The 27069-nt window shown below is 40.1% G+C and overlaps 1 protein-coding gene across 2 annotated transcripts in view; it reads right to left on the bottom strand.

Moving 5' to 3' along the window:
* The window catches only part of LOC137798324 (MAM domain-containing glycosylphosphatidylinositol anchor protein 1), a 160469-nt gene that overhangs the window by 87637 nt on the left and 45763 nt on the right, over positions 1-27069 (bottom strand). For both annotated transcript variants that reach the window (XM_068595435.1, XM_068595443.1), the window contains exons 3-4: positions 26903-27042; positions 8234-8408 (exon numbers count right to left, since the gene is read on the bottom strand). In XM_068595435.1, coding sequence (XP_068451536.1) covers positions 8234-8408; positions 26903-27042 — 315 coding nt within the window. The remainder of the gene's footprint in view (positions 1-8233; positions 8409-26902; positions 27043-27069) is intronic.

Raw genomic sequence — 27069 nt, 5'->3', positions numbered from 1 at the left:
ATAGTGGTAATGAGAAAAGTGAGGAAAGAACATGACCGATAGGCCTCTCTATTACGGTGCATATTCTACCACTTAATGTGGAAAACATTGCACAGCTCTCTCTCGAATGTCGCTACCTTTACTTTTCTATCTGCGGTTCATGAGAAGTTCATGGACAACTATATATTTTTAAATAACATTACTAAGGAGACATGAGTAAAACCAGTTTTCAGTGTATTCAGTATTCAGTTTATTGGGCTGCCGTTTAGGAACGTGCACACAGTAAAACTTCCATGCAATCCCATACAATCTTTTCTGAAGGAGAGCCTTGACGAAGCGATGCTGGTGTACGATTAGTTTAACAAATCTATGCCGAGCCGTGAACCTCACAGTTCACGTAAAACAGTTGTGTGTTTATTGCAAGCAGGTGGTGTGCAGGTGAAGAACATTGCTGTGTGCTTCTGATGATCGCCAATCCTCCTCTACTTTTAGGTTCAAGTACATTGCTGCAGCAGGATACAGTTGCAACAGAGGTATTAACCATGGACGTTTGAAAAGGACCTTCCATCATGCAGAAAGCAAACCTTGATTTCTGTTATGTTACTACCCCATCCAGTGGGATCTCAACCCCTAACCTTGACAATGTGCACCATATTAAACTCACTGAGCTCCAGTACAAAAAACACCATCATTTTCACGAGTGGGGCATTTTTACTTTTAAGCATGTAGCCTTTGGAACTGACTGCCCCAGATAGCTACTGACAGACTCAATATGTGCAAATCACAATGCGGATGTTCAATCGAGGTATTCAAGTGAACACTGCTTTGGTCTAAAAATAGATATATAATCAAATAAACTAGTATTGTATGCTCTAAAGCTGGGATCTGTGGATTTCAGAACTACTCTGTCTTCTACACGACAACATTTCCATACAAGTATACTGCATTATTGTACTGTACTATAGTTCGAGGGAAAACTATTTTCTCTCACATTTCGCTCCTAGTTCAAATCACTTGATTGTAAATTGAAACAAAACTGAAACGCGGCGGTTTAGTAAAAAGTCATGTTTGGCTTAAAATAAGTATGTTATGTTATTTACGTCACAGGCAACTATGGTTAGAAACGTATTACCGGTACGTCAAAACAAATCTGGGACACAACCCGTTCCCTCATAACATAATTGTTGAAATAACTGACTAATTTAAATGTAGCTTTGTTTAATGAGAACGTAATTATTTCTCTGACAGGTTTTTGATACATAATGTCTGTTGGACTACACATATTAAATATCTAAGTATTACCTTTTATGCTCTTCTGACGTCACACAGAGACAACTTTTCTTTGGAGTATAAAGACACTGTCCTTTCACTCTGTTCTCTTTCACGCCAGCTCCATCAAATTGCTAAGGTAGATTTTCTTTTTCACAGAAGAAACTTGTACCAATTGCAAACTCATCCTGCTAAACTAACACATAGACAAGCATAGTGTCCAATTCCCCTGCGTGCATGTCTGTGGACTGTCAGTGGGAGGACATCCAAATGACCATGGGCAGAACATGAGGGCTCCAGCTGGGTTCAGATCCAGCCTTCTTAGTGTGAGTGCTAACCCCTGAGCTAATGTGCCATCTTTATCCATTTTACACTGTTATGAAATTATTATGGTTTACTTTAGTTTTTCCTTTTGTCAAAGCCAACAACAATAATGGAGGAGGGAGAAAGATGAAACTTGGCAGTTTTTTGTTTTTGTTTTAGAGTAAAGATACGTTTAAAAGTTGGATTAGAACACAGCTGCTATTTTCTACTCATTGTGTGTAGCAGCATGTGTCCACACTAGACTTCCAGGTTGTGGAGGTTTGAGTGCGATGAGATCTTGAACTCGCTCTCTATTTCAAGCCCACTTATCAAATGCAATACATTTTAAAGATGCCACAGGGTGGAAGTGAATGCCAGACATTTTACATGGCAGGCGTTTTGCAGACAAAGAATGGTTGTTTTTCACTTATTGGAAGCACGACATCAAACACCTTCCTTCAGGATTCATTTGATGTAGATCAATATATGAGATCACTCAAGCAGCTATTACAAAATTGCTACAACAAACAAAAAAAGCTGATAGTAATGAAATTGCTCTGGGCTGATATGTTTTTCTTATATGTTGTAACATAAGAGGAATTCATATGTCCATATACTGTCACTATACTATGGAGTCATACGAGTATAGACTCCCTGTGACTGTATACCTCTGTATGCATGTATACGCATGCATGCACGTAGACACACACACACACACATACGCACGCACGCACACGCACGCGCACACACACACACACACACACACACACACACACACACACATCAGAGAGAGTTAGTCTGGGAGGAGCATAACATAACATAGTGTCATGGCAGAGCAGAGCAGCCGATAAAGCAGGGTACACTGTTTCAGACAAGCGTCACAACACTTCATCTTACATATTAAAGTGGAAAAAAAGGCTGGTTTTTCTCTTTAATGGTTGGAATTGTTTGCCTTAATGCTTATAATATATGTAATCATACAAATGCACACCATGTCTAGTGAGTCAAGAATGTGAATTCAGATTTTGTTGGGAGTAAACTAACAAAAGACCACATCTAATGTCGGACCAGATATTTTAAAAGCACAATCCACATTTTTGTATTTTTCCAATAAATCTATGTTGCACTATTACATTACCTAAAATTATACAATAGTTATTCTAATAATGACCAGTTCATAAAAGGTTGTTAATTTTTTTTAGAAAATCTATCCAGCTGGACAGACTGGTGTTGTTCCTCCAGCAAAAGCAGAAGTTTCTCTGTAGTCCACACACAACGTCTTACTGTACATTCTGAGAATTATTATAATGAAGTATGAATTCAAGTACAAAACATAGAATTAATATGCTTTTCACAAAGCTACCAGACTCCTGTCAGACAGCAGCAATTTGAACTGGCTAATCTTCGTAAAACACACTTCAACAAACCAAATTAAAGTCATTAATACCATCTTGTTAGTCTTTCCACTGTTCCTCAAATCACTAAGTCTGTTTGAGAGTTTGAAAGAGAGACTGAATAAGTAGCAGATATAAATATAGAAGAAACACCGTAAGATTTTTAGTCTGTCGTCTATTTTAACGCTTCTTCCAGTGTTTTAAAAACCCTGATACACACTGAGTTTGATAAGAAAATGGTATCAGTGCTCTCTTTCATTTCATTTTGAGGAATTTATGGTTATTAACAAAGAATGCTGTCTGAAATTGAGTTGGAACCAGTAAGGGTTATTTCAAAAGCAGCACATCTATATTGATTTTAGATTTTTTTCAATTGTTGCGAATACCGGGCAAACAAACAAGGCCCGCGGTCACATAAAAAATGCTTTTGAATGTGTCTGAAAATCAACAGAACATACTGCCTTTGCCAGGTCAAGGAGAGTTTCCAGATTACAAGGAATTTGACTTCATCTGTTACACACCTCTCAAATAACAGTCCAGCATGGGAACATCTGCCATTCCTTCATAGACTGACGGAATAAGAAAAGCGGACAGGGGAACTAACAACAAAAAAATAGAATATACATCCTACAGAGACGAGACTGAACAACGAAACAGAACCAGATCAAGGAAATCACAAAGAAGCACGGACAAGCAGAAATATATATTGAAATAGAGTTATAACAAGTAAAAAACAGTAAGAGATGCATTGGGTGGCACAGAGAGGAAGATACATAGATAATGTAAGGAAAGGAGAAACACATGGAATAGGATGATGAGCACAGGAAAGAAAGTTTGAGAGTCTTTGCAACTCTGCTTGAGCCAGACAGTAATATGGTGGCCCAGTGATTCACCATGCTTCTTTTAAACCATAAGAATAACGCTACACTCTTTCTCTGTTTATCACACACGTTTACTTGATATGTGTCTAAGTGCATGTGTTTAAGAGGTTATTTCCAGTTACTTTGAAGAAATCAAAAGCTAGAAAATCTGCTGAACAGAGGATCTTTGCAACCGCTTCACCAAAGCCAAACAAACAACTCAAACCAGAGGGAAACAGTCCATCAAGGGCAACAGCATCATTTTCATCAATGATGTCAAAATATTCCAATCAGCATCAATATTATCATCATTATCACATCCCTAAATACTTTCCACTTACCTGTTTGAGTCCTGGAGGTAATACAGCATCCACTGAGAGGATTTGATTTCAACGGACCTCAGACAAGTAATATGCTAAAGTATCATTGGTTGGGTTTCTGAACCAAGTCCATCCCATCAGTAGAGGCTACTCAAAGTTAAACCCCGCCAGCTCACTGCCCCACTGCCTCAGTGGTTAGTGTGCCAGGTCATTGGTCAGCTGGTTGATACAGGTGACCCCCATGTAATGGAGGTCTAACAGGGAAAGAAGGTTGTTTGCAGAAATGGGTGACAGGTTGATGAAGTGTTGTTGAGTGAAAAGCATCAGTGAAGCCAGTCTAAGTGGCTGTAGATTAATGGAAAGGTTGCTGTATGTGCTCTTTGTGGAATTGGAAAAGGACAGTTTGACAGAGGGAGCTTCACCTGTATTTGCTCATTAAGTACGCACTGCAGACTTAATTTGTTGGCTGAAGGTCTTGCAAGTCCATTATGTGAAAAACAAGTTGGCTGGCATCAACTATTCTGTGCTAACTTATTTATTCAAATAGCCCTAAGGGTTTTAAGTGAGAACATACACAATACGTTAATAACTGATTCACAAGCTTGATTTAAAGTACAGAAATAAAACAAAGAGAGTCAAAAGAATTCCGAAAGGAGAAAGAAAAAGTTTCTGTGTGTGAGTTGTTCAAAAAAGCAACTAAAGGAGGTTATGTCTGGATGCAGATGAAAAGTCAAAATGAAAAAAGGAAGAAAAGGAATGAGATATATGAGGATACCGGGATATAAAAAAAAATGTAGGTGACTTTTGCTGTATTTTGCTATTCAAAGCAGAATATTGATTATGCGCCTTTTCTTTAATCCTGAAACTCATTTTCTCTGCTTTGCTTCTGCTCTGTCTTTTCAGTTTCAACCTGTCATTCACTCTCTCTCCTCTTCTCATATACTGCACTTTGAAGTGTGAGAATGTGCTTTTGGACATATTTGAGCATGTGTGCATACTTGAAAGTGCGTCCCTACTAGTGTATGCATCGGTGTGCAAGTGCATCTATGTAAAGGCAACCCTACCTGTGAGTGAAGAGCAAGACATTTGGTTTGTATGTACGCCTGCATGATGTCTTACACGTCTGCCTGCACACCTGCTTGCATCCATGTGCTTCTATGAAAGCAAAGGTGAAGCCGCATGCATGGTTGATGAACTAAAGACAGACACTGCTGTGTTTGGTTGAGACCCCAGGTGACTCCCTACACATACACAAAATAACACAATGCTTCATCACGCATTGGCGTGTCTGGTGCAGCGAGAATGGCAGGAAGGAAGGAAAACGTAAAAAAGAAAGGTAGAAGTAAGAATGAGGGAAGCAGAAGGAGGAAATAAAGAGCGAAGAGTGAATAAAAAGTGCAATGTGTGGACAATTCACGTAAAAAAAAGCTTAAACATAGAAAAGACATACATTGTGTGGTTGAGAGCGCTAATGCTGTTGTTTGCAGCCTGCGCAGGTAACGGCATGTTCTGCCCTCTAGTCCAATAACTGGTCTGTTGGATGCATCCAAATTGAAAAGCATATGAGTGCATCTACCTCATTAAGTGCATCTTTCTCTCTCTCTCTCTCTCTCTCTCTCTCTCTCTCTCTCTCTCTCTCTCTCTCTCTCTCTCTCTCTCTCTCTCCCCAAATTCCATGCCTCGTTCTCAATATCTTCATTTTTTACTTTTGCATCTCCCTCCATCTGCCCTGTCCATCTCCTGGTTTTGCTTCTCATCACTCACACACCATTTGAGTGCCATTCCACCATTCTTTTTTGTTTAAACTTGTTCCTGTCTTCACTGTTTAGTTTTTCCTAGAAAGGTAGAGTGCTCTTTAGGTAACTACAACCTGACCTGCTCATCCAACAATACTGTATGTTCAGTTTATTTATTTAAGTACCATTTTCTCCTTACCCATTTCCTCCTGCTCAACTTTTGCTTTTTCCTTTTTTTATTGTGCTATCTCTGTAGAAAAACATGGACATATCATCTGTGATGTCTCCCATTGGCTTTTGACAAGGCTTTTTGGAGCCAGGAGTTTGGGTTTACCACTAGCTGTCTGCTGCCATCTTGTCAGCTGTTAAGAGCCAGAAAAGCCACATTTTGGCCTCTCAGTAGAGTCTGGATGGAGCAGATTTTGGTCAAACAGGCAGCAATCACAATGACTGAGAATGCAGACCTGTCTATCAAGCAAACAGGACTGGCGGTAGCTACCACACCGGGTTCACTGGATGGTTTGATGAGAATAAAAACTGAATTATATGCTCCAACAAACATAGTGATCAGATCTTCACACAAATGATCAAGTGGAGATATGTGAGCTACTTCAAAAATTCAGTTGGAAAAGCTATGCCATGAATTTGTCTCCCAGTTGCACATTAATAGACATAAAGTACATCTCCTTTATTCTGTCCTTTTCAGGAGAATGTTGTGATGTTTCCAGCTGGCTTCATGTTCAAACTATCTACAAGGAAACCAGCCGTGGCGGTTTCAACACGTTCCGATTCCTGCTTACAAGCCCTCTTTCCTTACTCTCCAATCCATCTTTCGCTCCACTTTAATGTATCTCTCTCTCTCTCTCTTTATGTGGTACAGCTTGGGCTAATTGTTCCATCACTCTAGAACCAAAGTCACCTGTGTAGGAAGCGTGGCCGATCGCCGCTGGGTCTAACACGGCATGGGGGATGGGGAATTGAACAAGCATTGGCCGTCAGAGCTGGTTAGCTTCACAGAGCTCCTGTCACAACTACACTCACAGTACAACCTGTTTACTACACAGGCCCCCTGCAATTACCAGCTCCCCAGCAGGGGCCAAGCTAGCGCCTGGGGAGAACTAACTCAAATCAGCAGAAAGGGAGGAGGAAGAAAGAGGGGGTGCCCATTAAGAGGCTGTGTGATGGTGGCGTGTGTGACAAATCCTAGAGGGACAAGCATGGAGCGAGCATGTGTGTGTGTGTGTGTGTGTGTGTGTGTCTGTATATATGAGTATGCTAAAAATGCGAACTCAGGGGAGGCAGACAATGGATTTGTACAAAGCAGAGCATAATAAGAGATGAATTTAGCAAAAGAAAAAGTAATGGATGTTTAGTGTTATAGGACCCTTGGAAAATCAGACTTTTTCTATTAGTCTATAAACCCACCATTAAAATGATTGAATCGATGAAGAAAGGAACTATCCATGCAATAAAGAGGTGTAACGGATGTGGAAGATGGTGGTTTATGGTGCAGGGAATTAAATTAAACTGTATAAAGGTATTGATGTGTTGCGTATATAGTTGCATGTGCGTCAACCTGTCGCCATGACCTGGCCCCTGACTCACAGGGACAGTGGGGCAGTGAAACAAGCAGCAGCACAGGGCCCCTACAACACAACACGGCTTCTCAACTGTTTGTCTGCATCAGAAACATTACAATTAGATCCTTTAGTGAGCCCCAGACTGTAGGGACAGTTCAAAGGATGTGAAACAAGGTGTAAAAAGAAAGGCCAATCTCCTAATTAACAGCAGATTAGTAATCAACATGCTAATTGTGAACCAAGCAATTTGTGAAGCAAGAAATAATGAGGATCAGTCTAAACAGCTAGTAGAAAGATTTTGCGGTTGTAATTTTTTCCCACTTTTTTTAGTAGTGGGACCTGGTTTAGTTGAGAAATAGTGCGTTAGGGAGCCCGTACCACCTGGACCAACTGCTATAAAACTCTTGATATGTCCCACAGACTTCACTTTTTAACCAGGAGTATCTGACAATTGGTGGAGAACACCCGGCTGCATTATCCATGCAATTAAGCCAAGGGCAAAACATTGAGAAGATCATTTTGAAAGTGTAGCACCATATCATCTATACCCTCCAATACTCCGACCCTGCTTTTCATCCTTTCCGCCATAAGTCATCAGATACTCCTGGAAGCCATTCCCACTTGAAATCCCACCATCAATCTGTCTTTCATCTTTCCTCCTCCAATCTTTCCATCTCTCCGCATCTCGGTCTTCTCTACAAGTGGGAATAGCTGTAGTGATAGTTAGCTGTGGTACAGAAGTGGAAGGAGTTTTTTGTATTTTTTTTCTAATTTTTTTTCCTGCCCACTTACACTGCACATCTACACGGATGGACTTGATGGCAGCCACCCCCACCCCGTTGTCGGCCTTGCAGTAGTAGCGACCCCCCTGCACCCTGTGGATGCCCTCGATGCGCAGCGTCTCGTTGTAGATGGATGTTTCCTGAAACTTGTCTGATGCACTGCCAGCCGTCTTTGTCCACCGTACCTGAAGAGAGCAAGGAAGGAAAGAAAACATTGAATTGACGAAGATGCTGTCGGTGGAAGCAAGGTGTAGCAAGGACAGAATCAGTCAAAGTGTAATATAAGAAAGTTTAAACGGAGACAGAAAGAAAGACCAGGTGGTTTTGACATTTGATTTCCCAAAGACTTTTAAGATACAGTATGAACACAAATGCAAAAAAAAAGCAGAGTCAAACATCTCCCGAGACAAAAAAAATATTCATGTTTATACACAAACCAATGAAAGCAAAAGGAAATAGTAACATTCTGCTCTCGTTTCCAACAATGAAAACAAGTGATATGTAATTCTTCGCTCGACAATGTATGTCCTTCGTTGATGATTAAAAGCAGTGTCACTGCTTTTTCTGGTGGAAAATGTTGAGGCTCTTTCTCGTTTGCATCTGTAACCAAATCCAACAGTGATGTCATAGTGTACTGAGATATCACGGCAGCAAGTTCAGAAACTAAAGTCGACTGTCCTCACGAGAAAAATGACAGAATCAGTCATTTTCATCAGATTTTTATGGTCAGCTATAGTAGCTGGAGGACTTATGACTCTCGTTCACTTGGAATTTAGTGTGACTGTGCAATAGAGCACATGGTCCGCATAGGGAGGTTGAAGTGGTTGTATAGGCTGACTTTGACAGGAGAGTCATCTGTTTGTTTCCCATCCCCTACCCTTGTCTTTGCTAGTTTCTTCAAACCATGACCATGGTAGTTCAACAAAGGTCCTCAAGCAGTTATTTTAATCCGAACTATGATCTTTCCTTGTTTTTGAGCCCAAATGAAACCTTAACCTTTGCGTTTTCACATCATATATCGGATCTTACATATTTGCAGTTGTGGCAAACAAATGACTTCATCCCCTTGTGCTCACAGTGTCACCCTGAACGTGGTTGAACGGTATGAAGCAAATTCTGCGACCGAGAACGAGTCGGAATAATTGGTGAAAACATTTTTCCTTCGCGATAAAATCTATGTCTGCTCTATAGCATGGAAGTTAATGACACTAAGCGCTGTACTCATGATGTCCAAGATGCTAAACTAAGAGCATTAAGAGTTTTGACAAACTATGTGGCTTTTTCACGCCTCAATTATCCTATCAAGCCGTAGGAATGCTGCACGGCCGACAGCAACATGATACAATCACTAGATTAATCAACTGCAAAAACATATTCACACGTCCACACAAACACACACACACACACACACACACACACACACACACACACACACACACACACACACACACACACATGCTTCAGAGATACATGAAAGCCGGAAAGTCATCAGCTCTGAAATGTTATTTTCACTCTTGTGTGTGTGTGTGCAACAGTGTGTGTACAGTCCATTAATCCCTATTAACCCGTCTGTTCGTTATCAACCTCGACGAGACTATCAGCCATATCCTGTTGAAGGGGTCAGAGAGGATAATGGGCAAAAGTCACTGATACACAGTATGTGTGTGTATGTGTGTGTGTGTGTGTGTGTGTGTGTGTGTGTGTGTGTGTGTGAGAGAGTGTGTATACATGCAAATGTTTGTGTGTTGAAGTTAAACGGCTTTTATGCATAGTTGTCTGCTTGTGTTGCTGGATATGTACTCTGTACCGGTGTACATTTTCACTCCTGCTTGCATGCGTGGGAGTGCATGTGAGAGTGAGTGTGTTGGTTTCAAAAGCAGGTTATATGGATTAGCAGATTATCAGGGCCTGTGTAAACGCTCCTTGCCTGTTTATTCAGCTCTGTTTGTGGGAAGGATTTAGAGGAGGCAGACTGCCATTGATCAAACCAGCCAAGGTGAGCAATGAACCGAACCCTGTCTCTCCATGGTTCAGTGGCTGCAGTTTGCATGCATCTGTGTGTGTGTGCGTGTGTGTGTGTGTGTGTGTGTGCGTGCGTGTGTGAGTGCGCGTGTGCGTGTGTTTATTCCTGTGGGTGTGCGGAGCTTTGTGAGAGAGTGAAAGTGAGCATGAAGTGTGTGTCTGTGTTTTTCCTGCTTTTGTCCTTTATATTCAAGGATTAAAAGATGAGTGAACAATCGTACAAATAACAGACATTTTGTTTCCACTTGTTTTGAAATGTTATTCATAGGATTAGAGTTCAGGAATATTAAGATTAGTTTCAAGTTCAGAATCATTTTAATGGATAGATTATGTGAAAGGGGCTTTGTGAGTGCATTAAAATAATAATATTTTTCAATTCAAATCAGTTACTATGCTTATTACCGTGTGTACATAATGAAACTGTGTGTGTGTGGGTTTGTGTAAAGAAAAAAGTGTCAGAATGACGTATCAAGAAGATTACAGTAAGTCGATGGAAGTGGGAATAACGTGATTTTACAACAGTACTGCAAATAGTATTGTTTTATTGGGACCTCCTGGGGTAAAAGGCATGGGAAAAGTATGTAAGGGAACAGATAAAGTGTGAGGGAAGACAAACAGCTGGAGTCGGGGGGAATATAGTTGGTAAGGAGAGGATATGCGTGGAAGGAAAAAAAAAAAGATTGCATGTGTAAGTGAGACAGTTTTTTTCAGCGAGTGAGAGTGAGAATGAGAGGAATGATATATACAGTATCGCTGGCAGCTGTGTGACGGGGAGAGAAATGGTGCATCACATTCAGAGTTGCTACACCGGGGAGGCAGATGAAGCAAAATAGAGAGAGGTGATACTGCGAACAAAGAGGACATTGTGTGCGATGCAGATGACAGGCAGGCGGCAGAAGAGCCTATATCTGCCTGTGACACCAGCAGCTTAAAACCATCACCTGCGCTCTCTTTCTCTGACCTCGTTCACTCTCCCTCCACACCTCTCTCTTCTCTGTTCCCTCAATAGACGTGTGACGCTGTTCTATTTTTTCCACTCAGGTCCCGACGGATTGGTCCGGATCTTTCTCCCAGTCCTTTTCTCGCTCCTTCATCTTATCCCTGTCTGACTGATTTTTTTCTTCCCGTCTTTCATATCTTTTATCTGAAAGCTAAACACTGACTTGCTATCAGATATTGTCTCTAAATGCACATCCGTTTACACACATAAAACACACACATAAACACTTCCCCACTCCCCCTGCAGATTCTTACACACGCTGGGAAATGAAGATGCATTTGTTGAGTCAGAGCCTTTTGTAATAATAGCTCTTACATTTGGTTAGAAGTGTAATGTGAAGGGAAGGTTTGGGATCCCCTGGGATCCAGCTAGACATGAAATGCAGCAGGTTTTGTTCGCCGTCTCTGTATTCAGCTGGGGGAGCTGTATGCTGTCTAAGACACAGATGTTTCAACAGGAGAACAGAAACAGTGCGGGGAACAGTCTTGTCAGAGAATTGCGAGGAGGCAGTTTGTGGTTTTATGGGAGAGTGGGCGGATGGTTCTATCAGGCCCTATATTCAAATTGTGGTAATTGAAGAGTGCACTAAAATACTGACCAGAACCAAGTGGGCTAGTAAATGTTCCATTAGTGGCCACGTGTTGTGCGGTCATCCTTCGCAAAAATCACCCTGAAAGTCATGTTTGTTTCCAACCAAAGCATTGCAGTTTCTCTATCGTTAAACCCCATAAATGGTAACAACTTGACCTTGAATCGATCACACTTAGGTTTGCAGTGATATGGAAAGAGAAACGTGAAGTTTGCATGTGTCTTTTTCAGTATACATTTGGCACCCCCTATTTTTGGTTTTAAAGTACATTTTGAAATTATTGGATTGCCATGTCTTTGAAATTTCAATGATCAAACCCAGAGAGTGAAGTCAATGTTGTTCGTTGAGCTCTTTCCATTTCAGGCTTTAAGCACAGTCAGCACCAGTCCTCTCGAGCGGCTTCCACACAGCAGCAGAGATGTTTTTGACGAGTTGTTGTGAAGTGCATTGTGAACCTAATCAGATAAACAGACTTTATCGGCATTGTCAACAATGTTGCAACCTGACAGGCAAGTAAACATTTTCTTCGCAGTCGCTTACAGCATCTTAAGCCACAGAATGTGTTGCACTTCATAATACCGATGGATATTTTAACAATACACCCAGGTGGCCAGTTTATTAGTCACATACACCTTGCTAACTCCACTGCTATCTGATACAACAGCCCTACAATAAAACTTAACTTTATAAAGCTTATAATGTTCAGTTTTTGTTGAGACAGCTGACAAAATATTAGATACTTCTTTCAATGCTTGGCCAACAAAATTAGAGCGTTGAATCAACACCTCCACGGCACATTGTCAACAAAAAGAAACATTATGATCTTTCGAAACGCGAGATTTCTTGCAGAGCTCTTGTATTGCATTGGATCTAGGTGTGGGTACCTAATAAAGTGGCAATGGATTCAGCTTTAAATCATTAAATTTGTGTTGACTTGAAAGCAAAAAGATCAGCTAATGAGGCATAATAATATGGATCAGAAACATTGAAGGGGGAAAAAGAGTAAAAAGGTGTGCTCGTCTTCAGGTGGTGAGGGAGATGAAGGCTAATGTGTGTCAACCATACTGACAGGTCAGTGGCCTGCAGCTGTCTGTCCAAACACCTCTCCTCTCTCTCTCTCTTTCTATACGTGTGTGTGTGTGTGTGTGTGTGTGTGTGTGTGTGTGTGTGTGTGTGTGCGTGTGTGTGTGTTCTCAGTCTTGTTCCTTTCTTCTTATCGCCCTTTTTCTGTCTCTCTCTCTTTTACCCTCCATCCATACTGTCTCTACAAGTCAAAAGTTGCTCTTCTTTAACATGTTTTAAAGGTGCCCAAAGAGCATGATCTTTTGTATTTCCAGTTCACGCTCATGTCTTTGTACATCTCTGCTATAAATTAACACACAATATGCTTAACTCACGATTACACCTAGACTCTGCGTCCTTAATGTCGAGGATAAAAAAGTAATTTAATTTTTTTTACATAGCTTAATTGCCAGATACACTCTGAAGCAGGGCGTCACTCACACACTCTCTCTCTCTCTCTCTCTCTCTCTCTCTCCCTCTCTCTCTCTCTCTCTCTCTCCCTCTCTCTCTCTCTCTCTCTCTCTCTCTCTCTCTCTCTCTCTCTCTCTCTCTCTCTCTCTCTCTCTCTCTCTCTTTGACCTCCCTTTCTGATATGTCTCTAATTTCTCTCCCCAGAGGAGTGACACATCTCATCATCATTATTATTATTATTATTATTATTATTATTATTATTATTTTGAAGTCCAAGTCTTGTAATTATGATTAACTCAGCCTGTCTTCCTCTGTCTTGAGATGATTGACAGCTCAGAATGATAATGAATGGTAATGCTATATGTGAAGCCCGTTTGTTTGCTAGCTCTAAAGTGTGTTGTGACAAAAATGCCCGATTAAAAACCCTAAATACACAATTAATTCAGGAATCCTTAAATACCTTAGCTTCTGCTTTATAAATGAATCATAAACCAAAAAAAAAATCAGGTGAAATATTCACAAATCTCCTTCACGAGTGATCTCACTGTCGTCTCAGCAGCAGCAGCAGCCAAGCTCCCCGCTGTCCTCCCCGCTTGGCTCTCCGTCGACACCGACTGACGATCCAACCGAGCTCACCCGAGGAGGTGCGATGGAAAACAGGTCTGTCGGCGAGGGAACCCCTCCCACCACCTTCACAGCGCCGTGGAAGTGTAGCGAGCGCGCTCTCTGCTAGACCTGTTTTCCATCGCGCCCCGTCGGGTGAACGTAGCAGCATCATCGGTGGGTGCCGGTGGAGAGCCAAGTGGCGTGAACACGCCCCCACCCCCCCAAAAAAAGAAAACTCTTATGTTTCAGCATGAACTCTTCTTACTCCTACTGAGTTCTGCTAGCTTTCTGTTGACTAAAGTCACGCTCGCCCACCGATCAACCACAGTGCATGTTAGTGCTGACGCCAGCAAAGAATACGCCCAGCATATCAAACTAAAAATCTGATTGGTTGAAGATCATGACAATCCCAACAATGTCCCCATGTGCAAAGGTCAGCTAGAAGGCCTCCGAGGCTCTCTCCTTCCATAGAGACATAGGAGGGGAAATCTGATTGGATAAGAGCTATGTTTGAAAGAAGCTGCACTGGAAGCAACACTGCAGACTGAAGGCAGCACAACAGAGGAAGACAGAAGATGTGCAATGAGAAAATCGGTTAATAGGGAAAATAAATGATTATAATACATGTAGTGTGTTTGTGAAAAATAAAAAAATAAGATAAGATACTCCTTTATTAGTCCCTCAGTGGGGAAGTACAGATGGAATATAAAAAAATTAAAATGTGTATAAGAGTATTGCACAAGGCGATGAATTAAAGTGTTCAAAAGTGTTAAAAAAAATACAGCTGTGAGAGGTTAAATCCCTCCTTGTTTGACATCACTGTCAGCAATGCTTAGCTTGCAAAGCTGCCCCTCTTCTAAACCACTGCTGCTTCCTGGGGTGTTACAGCGTTTCAATCCGTTACATTCCCTCTCAGTAGCTCACCCAGAGCTTGCTAGGCCTGCCTTCTACAATTTCTTTAACTCTTTTTTTTTTTTGATGTAACACCAGCGGAGTCAACGAAACAGTGCTTTATCCATCCAACTGGCTCACTTACCGTGAATAGGCTTAAGATGGTAATCCTGTTATCGGGGAATACTACTTGGCACGGACACATAACCACACACACTGTGAGGCACTCAGACACACAAAGTGTGAGGGAAAGTGTGGGAGAGTAAGAGAAAAGACAGGTCGACATGGCAAAATAACTGTGAGAAATAAGAAATATAGAAGGTTGATAATGACAGCTTAAACCGACACTGATAAGTAATCGCTCCCACTTTGCTTTACAAGCACTGTCTAAATTGAAAAAGAAAAGTGACATGGATGAGGATGACATATCGTATAAGACTAAATAAACTTGCACATGGAAATATCCATTCTAATTATTTGTCACAGGAAGAAGATATGGAGGGTCAGAGTAAAGCAACGGAGAGGGGAGGAAGAATAAATGGATGGTTAAAAGAGTAAGAGACTAGAGCGAGGAATAAATATAATTTCAAGCATCACCGCCTGAATGGACGTTGCTTTGCTGATTCATGGCATCACGTGTTGGGAAGCTCAGGGGAAGAGAGCGAAGAATGAAAGATGTGTGTGAACAAGTGAGTACAACAAAGAGAGGAGAAAGTTTAACTTTAAAAAATGTGGGAGAATAAAAGAGGTATAGAGAAGAGATGAAAGCAGCGGTGAAAAGGGGAACGGAAGCAGAGGAGAGACGGTGCAGACACAATTAAGAAAAATAGTTTATTACATCAGGTTAAACATATTTGGAGAAATGAAAGGGGGATCAATAATGGAGACAAACAAAACAAAAAGTGGACCAAGAAATATAAGAAAACATCAAAAAAGCAGATATTTTCAAGAGAGGCAAATTAGGTGAAAAGGTCAGTTCAAATATATTATGCAATCTCCATTTATTACCAGCGGCCTGTTAAATGTTAAATGGGCAATAAATAGCCTACTTTAGGTAATTGGCAAGAGTATACGCAAGTAGCATAACTGGATTATTGTCAATATGAACATAACTGATTCACATCAATAAGTTCTTACACAAGTCATTCAATGCAGTCACCTGTATCTGAATAAAACTGAGCAATCAGTGGCTGTTACAGACACATCAGAGTGAAACACCTTCCAACCCTGCATGCAAAGATAATTTCCTCAAAGTCCAATAAAACTGACTCATTGATATTAAATACACCCTCCCTCACTCTAACCTTGACATACAATACGAATGGCTTTATCGCTCTTTCTGCCTGTGCAATATGAGACCAAGGCTGCGATAAAATTACCGGAGGCAGTGGAATCATCAGCATTTACGATAATGTCATGATCTCTGAAAAAATATATAGAATTATATTATATATATATATATATATATATATATATATATATATATATATATATATATATATATATATATATATATATATATATATATAATTATAACTTGTGTGGAAGTCATTGGCGCTGATTTTTTTTTTGTTGAGCATTTCACTCCCCATCAGATTGCTTGAGTCAGAGGGGAACAAAGCGGGGCGGACAGAATCAGCAGACGTGAGCGTCTCTCTCCAAACGGCCTGTGTGTACACAGCCGTCAGCAGCAGTGTCAGCAGCTGCCTCACACGCTCCGCCCATGTTGGATGTGTTTGTTGTAACGTGCGATGGCTAATTAGCACAAGCATGGCATGAGATGGAGACATTTGAGCTCCCTCTTTTTTGTGTATGTGTGTCTGTGCGTGTAGAGCAGATAATGTCGTTGCTGAGAGCCATGATGACGCTGAAATACAGAGGGGTGGAAGTATAGAAAAGCATGACAGATGCATTATGTATCTATCTCACGTATTATACAGATACAAATGACCTCACAAAAGCTTTTCATAAACTATGCCTGTTCGCCCTTAGAGATGCAACTATGCTTGGTTGCATCTCTAAAAAACAAACCAAAACTGATATTAAGAGCGTCTCCATCCAGGATGTTTGAATCAACAACAGCTAGCATCACATGCGAACTGGCCCAAGCATCTATTCTGGGACCAATTGTATTCTCCCTGTGCATGTTGGCTCTTGGACACATCATTTAGCAACACAGTGCTGCACTGATGATAAACAGTTACCAATACTGCACTATGTGTATCCATTATTCTTAATGGCTGGATGGCAGCTAATGTCCTACAATTAAATAGCAATAAAACAGAGGCTTTCCTCTTTGGTCCAGAACGTCATAAACTACTACTTACTGCATCTGTGGTAAAGAACCTCAGGGTAACTTGTAATAGCCACTTTGAGCAGCGTAACAGAAATATCTCTTAAGCTTGTTTCCATCAATTCAGAAACATTGTAATGATGTATTTCATATCATCTCACCCGTCCCTCTCTTTTTACATGTTTAAACTCTCACTCCTTCTTACCGCAGCCAGATAAATAACTACAGGAGTCCTGTCAGCGCTCTGATTTTGAGTACTGGTTAACCATGACATTTAAAATACATTTTTAAATTGCAATACTTATTGACAAGGCCAGTCATGCTCCAGATGATATGAAAGCTTGATTTACTCCTTACTTCCTCTAAGAGTGAAATCAGTAGACTACACAGGAGCTATTAAGAGCCTCCTTAAAACTATAAGTCGGTTGCCTGGAATTCACCGTAATACATGCGGTATATTTCTGCTATTCCAAATAAAGGATATACATTCTGCTGATGGTGCACTTAAGGTTGACTACACTTAACAGTGCTTTCTTTTTCCAATATCACTTCATATTTGATCTTTATATTACAGTGTTTTATTGTAACTTTATTGTCATTATGTATTTAAATTGTTCTTGTTTTTTCTATGCACTTCCATGCATATTTTACACTTTTATCTGTTTTGGATTCTGCTTGAGATGACTTCACCTCTTATATTTGCAGTGTACCTGTTTATACAGGTATATTTCCGACATTTCATTGGACGTATATGAGCCTATTTCTCTTGTCCATATTTTACAAAATTAATATATTAACTAATTTCTTTCATTTTACACTTGCCCCTCCATCTGTTTAGGTATGCGAACAGTGCTGCTTGATTTATGGGCTTACATGAGTTTCTGATATTTTATATTCTTTGAATCTTGTAAGCTGCAAAACACTTGGCACATATGTTTGTAAAGTCTGATGTAAAACCTTATCATTTGTATTAACTCCCTTTAATATCGAATAGGGACTCAATATTAATCAATATGTTTTGGAAAATCCATTCTCAACCGGTGATAGGACAATATCAGGCCGACAGCTGATCACAACTCTGACATGAACTCATATTTCAAAAGTTGCATCAGAAACAATATTTATTAAAAACTTAAGTCACACACTGCCTGTCAGTCTGTTCATCCATCTCTGTCCAGCTTCTATACAATATTGAGAGTCTACTTTTTCTCCCAATTTCATTTAACTTTGTGAGCACAGACATACAGACATTTAGACATCACCTTTATTATTTTTAGCCTCAGAGAGGGGCTTGTCTGAAAAGTACAGTGCGTTGCCACGGCAGCAGACACTCCAGAGACATCATACAGACGAGGTATAGAGGAGGCGAGCCCCGAATCGTGCCCCCAGACTCATCACCAGCAATATTACGTTTTGTTTTTGCTTGGAGATCTAATTTGATTTTTGTCTTTGTTCCCTTGTCTCGGAACGTCTCAAGTAGTCAAGGACACAGATGCAAAGACTCGCGAGCGCACACACTCGTCTAAAGTAGTTTGGTCTAGCTGGGTTTCTAATTTGTCTTTGAACTCAAGTGTGAAGTGAAGAGATATGCAGACACGGTACAAAAGGTATGTTTTAAAGTTGCTTTCATCAAGTGTCGGATGAGTGATTGCTGTGAAAAGGTTGATTACTCTGCTGAACGTATCCAGACAAATCTCCATGGTACAAGGTACAGCCGCAGTGTCAGCTCAAACTTCAGCACTTGGCAACCGTTGTCTCTCAGTCTATGACACATTTTTCTTTATAAATGCCTGTATGTACATTACAGCTTAACAACAGAACGAACTTCCAAATCACTCATTTAAACACACGGCTTATACATGAATACATAAATACACGGCTTTTGTGTGAACAAGATGTATTAGTTGTTCTATCGGAAGCTTTACATTCAGAGAAAGTCCTTCTCGGTAAATGTCATGAATTCATTTTAGTCTGTTTTTATTTTTCATGTGCAAAAAAATGTATGAGACATGTATGAGACATCTTCATGTCTCATACGGGCCTGTTTTTCTTTTGTTTTCTCTCTTTGTCTCTTTCTACATCTTTCACTTCAGTGTATTCTGTTCTTATTTACATGTATACTGTAAAACACACTTTATGTACCCAAGCACGTGGTTGTGGGTTTAATACTAGGTGGTTATATTTAAGGTGGTATGAAACTTTTGGCGTTTCAAAAGGTTCCTCTTGGTTTTCCTCCATCAACATACTGCATACCCATGTTGCGTCTCCTTTATCACGCTTTCTTCCTAAATGTATACTGTTCCCCAGTGTTCCTTCTTCATTTTGCTGCCATCGACCTCTGCTTTCAATCTGTCTCGTAACCCCCCTTCCCTTAACCTTTTTCTACTCATCTTCATCTTCTTCTACTCTATCCTTCTTCTTCTTTGTGTCCCTCCGTCCAGTTAGGGGTCGAGCAGTGACCTTGTTTGTGTCTAGGTCGTGTTCCCTCTGAGTGCCTGTGCAGCCTCGTGCTGCCACCCGATCAGCCTTGCTTTCAGCCTCACTATTGATCGCCTTCCACTCACCCCTCAAGGACGGAAATCCAAACCCATATTCCAGACCACAGCCCCCATCTCCCTCCCTCCTTCCATTCCCCACTTCTTTCTTTTCTCTGCCTCTCCACTTTTCTCTGCTATGGCTCTCTCCACCTTTTCCTCTCTTACAGAATTCATCACACACACACACACACACACACACACACACACACACACACACACACACGCACACGCCGGTCTCAAGGTTGCAATGACCAGCAGACCCATGAATAAATAATAAGGAGGTAGGAATCACTTTCAGAAAAACCATTTACTCTCCTATTGTGTTCTTGAAGAAGCTGTGTGTGTGTGTGTGTGTGTGTGTGTGTGTCTGTGTGTGTCTGTGTGTGCGTGTGTGTGAGGGTGTGTGTGTAACAAGAAAAGCTTTGTGAGCCAGACTACAGTGCTTTGTTAACTGAAAGCTCCGCCGTCCCTGGAGTTAACTTGAACGATGCTACAAGCACCTTCTCAGTGACCTCTAACACTAAAGTTTTTTTTTTCTTGTTTTCTTCTTTCTTGAAGTATTTAGATAAATAATCAATAGGCTTGACATGATAATAGGATTACCTCACGCTCTGCCTGCTGTCTTCAAACTGAACTATTTTAAATTAGTTGAAATGGTCGAAGGTAATACTTGACACAAATAAAAGGAGGAAAAACAGTGTGCCAGTTTGAAACAGCAGCTTTTCCCCAAAAAAATATGAACTCAAAATTGACTTTTCTCAAGCCAAGCTGCTCCTTCAGGTGAACCAACCATTTCTGACTTGATGTGTGGCTTGTTGTAGCTGGTCTCTGAAGAGGAGAGAGGAGAGAGAAAGTCCAAAAGGGATGGAGGAAATAGGAGAGCTGGACAGGGACAGAAATGAGGAGCAAAAGATCAGTTGGAAGGGTGAAAGAAGAGTACATCTAATAGGCAGTTGTGGAGATACGGTGAGGGATAGGACAAGCGATAAAGACAAAATAAGTGAGAGGAACAAAAAAAGAGGAAGAAAGAAAAAGTGAAAGACAGACAGAGAAAGACAAATAGAGAGAGAAATGATGTCTCTCTCCTCTGTATGGATCAGGGTGAGAGCTCTCTTTTCAATCCAATCAAGCTCAGGCAAAGGTAAACAATCAGTCTTGGTAAAGGATTGGATAAATCCTCAATCAGACTCATTCTCAGTAAAGCAGCTATTTATTGGGCTAGCCTCACATGGCTAAATTGGATCCTCTTCCTTCTGAAAGAGGTGAAGAGAGAGAAAACGGGTGAGAAAGAGGAGTGTGCATCATCTCAGTCCAAGATGGCATTGATCCCGGTTTTGGGAGGAAAATAGTATTTGCAATACAAAATAATACACAGTATAAAAGTCTTTCCCAGTAATACATCTGGACTGAAAATGCAAAAAAAAAACAAAAAACACTATCACAAGGGCATACATCATATTCCTATGATCTTAAAAGGGCCCAATATGGGACACAACCAGCTCTCTCCCAAAGCTCAAAAGCAGAGATGGATACAAAATGTTAAAGTGCTTTCAAACAGCTCATCTGATTTATAAAATATTAAGCTATGATGTCTTTAAAGATTTTGTGTTGCAGTGGGCCTGTTTATCAATAAATGTAGTAAAAATGTTGTTGTTTCTCTAAAGGGTGAATAGAGAGAGCATTATGAGGACATTCCTGCTAAACTGGAGTACATTCATAAATAATAACAAAGCAGCCAGAAGACTTGAACATCTTGTGTGCGTCTGCCAGCACCTACAGGCAAATACAAACTTCTGGGTGAGGATGGAAAAGAAGGAGACATGTTTCACTACGGTAGCTGCATGGCTGCTCTATTCCTTTTCCTTTTTTCTGAAGAGAATCCACGAGCACCCAAAAGAATAAGGGAGTCTTGTTCCAAAATAAGATGAAAACTACTTACATCATTTCTGAAAGTATAACACTAGAGCATTAAAAAAAATATATATACATATATATATATATTGGATACGGTTTGTTTATTTATCTCCTCTCCTTCGAAAATACTGACAAGTAAAACAAACTAACAACAAATGCAAACTCTGTAAGTATATATATATATATATATATATATATATATATATATATATATATATATATATATATATATACATATATACATATATATATATATATATATATATATATATATATATATATATATATATATATATGTATATATATATATATATATATATATATATATATATATATATATATATATATACATATATATATATATATATATATGTATATATATATACATATATACATATATATATATATATATATATGTATATATATACATATATACATATATATATATATATATATATATATATATATATATATATATATATATATATATATATATATATATATATATATATATATATGGCCATTCTGCAGAACAGACACTGTAATGCTCGCAGTGATGGTCATTGAGTAAATTAAGTTAAGTTTCACCACACACATTTGGACGTCACAGCAATTTTTTTTTTACACAAAAAGTGTTTTTATACGTGATTTTTATTTGATTACAGATGACTGGCGTGGTGGATTTGAAACAAACGAGACAAGAGAGAGTCACGTTGCAGAAGTCCTGGATGAATTGAAGTAAACTCCTTGAGGTCAATGTCACGGAATATTTTTATCCCAAGGTTTCCTGAACTGTCTTTTTTGGGTACTTTGTCTCTATTCTATTGAGGCAACAAATAGCAGAAAAATGCTTTATGGTGTTTTGTTCTTTTGCTCACAATGACAAAACATATAGTACATATTACATTAAAAAACAACAAGTTTGTGCTATAGCACAACAGTCCACGTCTGGTAAGAAGAGTCTGGAAAAATGTAAGGATGGATGAAGGAGAGCTGGGGTGACAGGGATCAGGTTATCAATACAGCCGATAGAACGCAGTGGAAACTCTGTAAGCCCAATGGGACCGAGTGGAGAATGCCGCAGTGTGCTACTCCAGCAGAACGCACTGGGACAGAGGTCACACCCACGGTTCACTTCTACTCTATTGACTCTGAGCTCGCAGACTAAGAATGCTTGTCTGACTTCTCTGGTTATTGTAAGTGATTTGTGTTTACTCATATCTGGCAGATTTGGACAATGAGGGTCTTGTTAGACTCTACCACCCCTTCGGAGGGTGACAACTGAAGCGGGGGACAGAACGGGGATGACATGTGACAAAGGTTGGCCCATCAAACTCTCGTTGTGAGCGCGCAACAGCTTCTAAGATCTGCAATTAAAATCAGATCTGTATTTGTTCTCCCTGACGCAACTACAAAACATACATGCTCGCATTGCAGAAATAATGCATACGCTGTGCAAGTTGAAACAACTACACACATAGGCAGGCATGATTATCTTGACGTTAAATCGTTCAACCCTCTTTATCACAATAAGCATCACCATTTTTTCTCTTATCTCTTATCTTTCTTCATTCCTCGAGTGCCACCATCATTCAATGTCCTTCCACTTGTTGTTTGATGATGTTGTCATTATCTGATCTATGTCTCTGTCTCTCCCTCTCTCTCTCTATGTCTCTCTCTATGTCTCTCTCTCTCTCTCTCTCTCTCTCTCTCTCTCTCTCTTCTGCTTGTGTTGACACACGTACATATGCAACCTTCCACTCAACAGCCCTGTCCTTGTAAACACTGACACATGTCGTCGCCCATATGGGATGCATTTCAGGATAGAAAGTAATTTTATGATTACAAATGTGTTGACACAACTTTGTTTGTGTTTCATTGACAGGCAGTTTGACCCTGACCAAGTTTCATATTTGCATTGCATTGTGGTTGAACGACACAAAACCGTGGGCAAACCTTTATTTATGCGTACAAATTGTGAAATCAGTGAAGAAGAATTATCAAAAAGAACCTTTTCACCTTTTCACCATGCTGATACGTATGTACCAATTACAGTATGTTGTTGAATATGTGTCTGCCCTATATTGTTGCTTCCCTTCCTTACTGCAGCCAACGGCCCCATTGGTTGAGGAAGTATTTCAGTGATACAGTAAATTATAAAATATAAAAAAACACTGTGACAAAATAATCTTAACTCAAGTTCCACTGACGAGTTGTTGTTTCTGTCTTTATCAGCAAATTAAATTGACTCTCATGTAGTCAGATGGCACCTGAGCCTGTCTCAGGCTAACGAAGGAAGGCCTTGAGATGTGGAGGAAAGTTCAGTCAACAATTAGTCAATGGACCTCAAGTTTGGATTAGTTCGTGCTAAATACATCCAGGTAGTAATTTCAAGATTGTTCTTCGACAATGTCAAGTCTCAGTTACACGTGAGGAGTATCACAAGCTCCTGACTTGATTCCACACACCGTCCATCTCTTACATTTCATCCTTCATCTTACAGAGGTCAGATATGTTGTCTCACCCTCAGTGTTCCTGTCCGAAGGCATTAAGCTACTGACATGTTTTCACTGCTGCAGCTCTTTGCCTTAGTCTGTTATCTGTTTTCTTGTCTCTGTCTGCCTTTGTTTGTTAGTGTGTGTCCACACACACACTTTCTATCTCACACACAAACACACACTCACTCACTCACTCACTCAAACAATGTCTCTTTGCTGGAGGCAGTGTAAGTCTTGCTTGTGTAACCACTATACAGTATACTGTGCATTTTACATTCTGACAATGCAACCAATGTAATCATTATTCAAAATACACTTCCACCTCCGACCCAGAGAACAAGCAATCACTGACGCAATTTCCTATATCTTTGAACTGCTCCAGGGGAATGAACTTGTGTAGTATGTGTTTTTCAGAGAGACTTTTTATAGAGATTATTATTCCGGCACCGGTGAAAGTAAAAGTTGTATTCAAAGTCGGTCAGTATTTATTGGGAGAATTGTAAATGTGGTGTGCATGTGTATGTGTGTGTGTGTGTGCGAGTGTGTGTGTGTGTGTGTGTGTGTGTGAGAGAGAGAGAGAGAGAGAGAGAGAGAGAAAGAGCCAGTGAAAGATGGATGGATCAAATGAAAGAGGAATGACAGCCCAGTCTGTATATGCTGGTTAAGTCAACAGGCATGTGATTAGATATTGCAGCTACGTACAAATGATTTGTTTGCCTCTTACACGTGCACACGCACACACGCACACGCACACACACACACACACACACACACACACACACACACACACAGTTGATACACACATAAACACAAACAGAAGAAAACAAGGCCTAGACCCAGGCACTGTTTTATTCATGTTGATGTGATGCCAGTGGACATTCACCCGTGAGGAACACTGCATTTCTCACCTCACACACTCCCACACACAAAACACACAACCCCTCTGCAGTCACCTTCGTTCATTTTACATCTAGTTCTGTAAGCTCACACTTATGCACACGCACACACTAAGACCCTGGTCCAACATGTTTTGCTGGAGTTCAACCCAGGAAACCACATGTGTCAACTATTGGATGCATCTCCTGCTCTGTGTGTGTGTGTGTGTGTGTGTGTGCGTGTGTGTGTGTGTGTGTGTGTGTGTGTGTGTGTGTGTGTGTGTGTGAGTGTGTGCGTTGGCTTAACTGCTCTCAAAATATTTCTTTATAGAAGAATAAGGTGTTTTAACCAACTAATAGGCTGTACTACAAACGCAGCATGTGCAACCCCGTCCCAGCTGTTGTATAACAGCATTAGTGCTTCCTTTCTTCTTTCTATAGCTAAAAAAGTAGTAATTTCAGTGGTACAATGTAGTGAACAGCAAATTATAAATGTTATATTGTGATTTAATAATGAATGTATTGTGTATGTATCTTAACATATACAATATACAGTCCTTTGTGTGTGTATATTTCTATATGCCATTTTTTGTAAACAAGTACGAAGCGCAGAATCCGGTGTCAAATTCCATGTATGTGAAAATGTACATGGCCATTAAAGCTGATTTAAGTTAAAGATGTAAAAGATCCACTGATGCAGCTGCATTATTAACTTTGCTAAAAGACAAATGAACTGTGACTGTAACTTTAAGTCACAAGCATATTCTCTAAATCCTGAGCTACTGCCGGGCTTATTCATCAAAACAACATACTGAATGTTTCACAAACAACAGAGATTATTCATGTGGGTGCCAACGGATATCAATGTCGACCTGCGAACAATGAAGCAAGGCATGGTTTTAGTTGGTGCCACTGTGAGGCAAATGAAGAAAGATATTGTGCGACTTAGCACAAGCACATGCACAGTGACACTATAACACAACAAATGACTTGTGGATATATCTTATCATTTGTGCTCTCAAGGGCAGGGGATGTTTTTTAAGTGATGCCCGTCCTAGAATATGTCCACATTGCCTGTAGTCTTTTTAGTCACCAGCTTGTTTTACCTCAACATGCAAGCCTGAAAAGAGCCACATCATGTAAACAAAGTGAGGTTTGGTCAGATTTAGGGAGGTGTTCATGCATTAATACAACAGCAGCTTGATACGACCTCAGGCATTGCTATGTTTGTGTCAGGAAAATATGAGGACATAGATATTAGCTAGTATCTGAGACATGCTTTAACAATCCAGCAAGATAGAAGTAAGAGATGTCTGCACATCTGGAATTCCTTAAAGATGGAAGTGGTCTGACTGCTATCATGGCTCATTGACTACACCACTGGCAAGGAAAGTCCTGAACTTTGATTGTCTGCCGATTAGATGGGTGTTATTTTCTGATAAATTCACGCAGGGTTCATATACATTTTGACCAATGGATTTTTTTTTATGACTTTTACATAACTTTAAACTAAATTTCCATGATCAAACATTTTGTGAAATCTCGGTGTAAACATAAAAAATTAGAAAATGTTGTATTTAAACTAACAATGAGAATTCCAAAGCATACAGTGTACTTTAAATGACACAAAGGAAGGAGAGACAGTTTGGTTAAAGGAATGAACATGAGAGCACACACCTGCTAACATTTTAAATGTCTTTCTTTTAAAGGCATATTAATTGAAAAATAAATAAACAACATGAACACATAAATAAAACAAATGTCCATGGCTTTTCCAAAACTTTGGGATTTCTTTTCAAGGACCTTTCCAGGCATAAAAATAACCATTTTAAAATTCCATGACTTTTCCAGGTTTTTCATGACCCTGATTCATGGCTCTGAGCATCCTTGATATCCAGATTAGCGTCATCATGCATGGCAAACAGTCCATTAACAAATATTCCGGCACACACCTTTCTCGGCAGGTGGCTTGGACGCTTACCTGTGGTCGTGGGTGCCCTTTAACAATACACTGAAGCACTAGTGTGTCTCCTTCTTTGATGGTGTAGATTCTCTCACTGATGTTATCATCCTTGACGTTACACGCTGCGCCTGAGTGCACGATCTGGGCGTTGGCTGGAGCTGTGAGTGAACGCATGGACACACACA

This window comes from Clinocottus analis, unplaced genomic scaffold, assembly GCF_023055335.1.
Source record: "Clinocottus analis isolate CAN_PGR_092001 unplaced genomic scaffold, fCliAna1.0.p SCAF_1, whole genome shotgun sequence".
NCBI lineage: Eukaryota > Metazoa > Chordata > Actinopteri > Perciformes > Cottidae > Clinocottus > Clinocottus analis.
The sequence above is the reverse complement of the archived record's forward strand: the minus strand, read 5'-3'. Positions and strand labels throughout refer to the sequence as shown.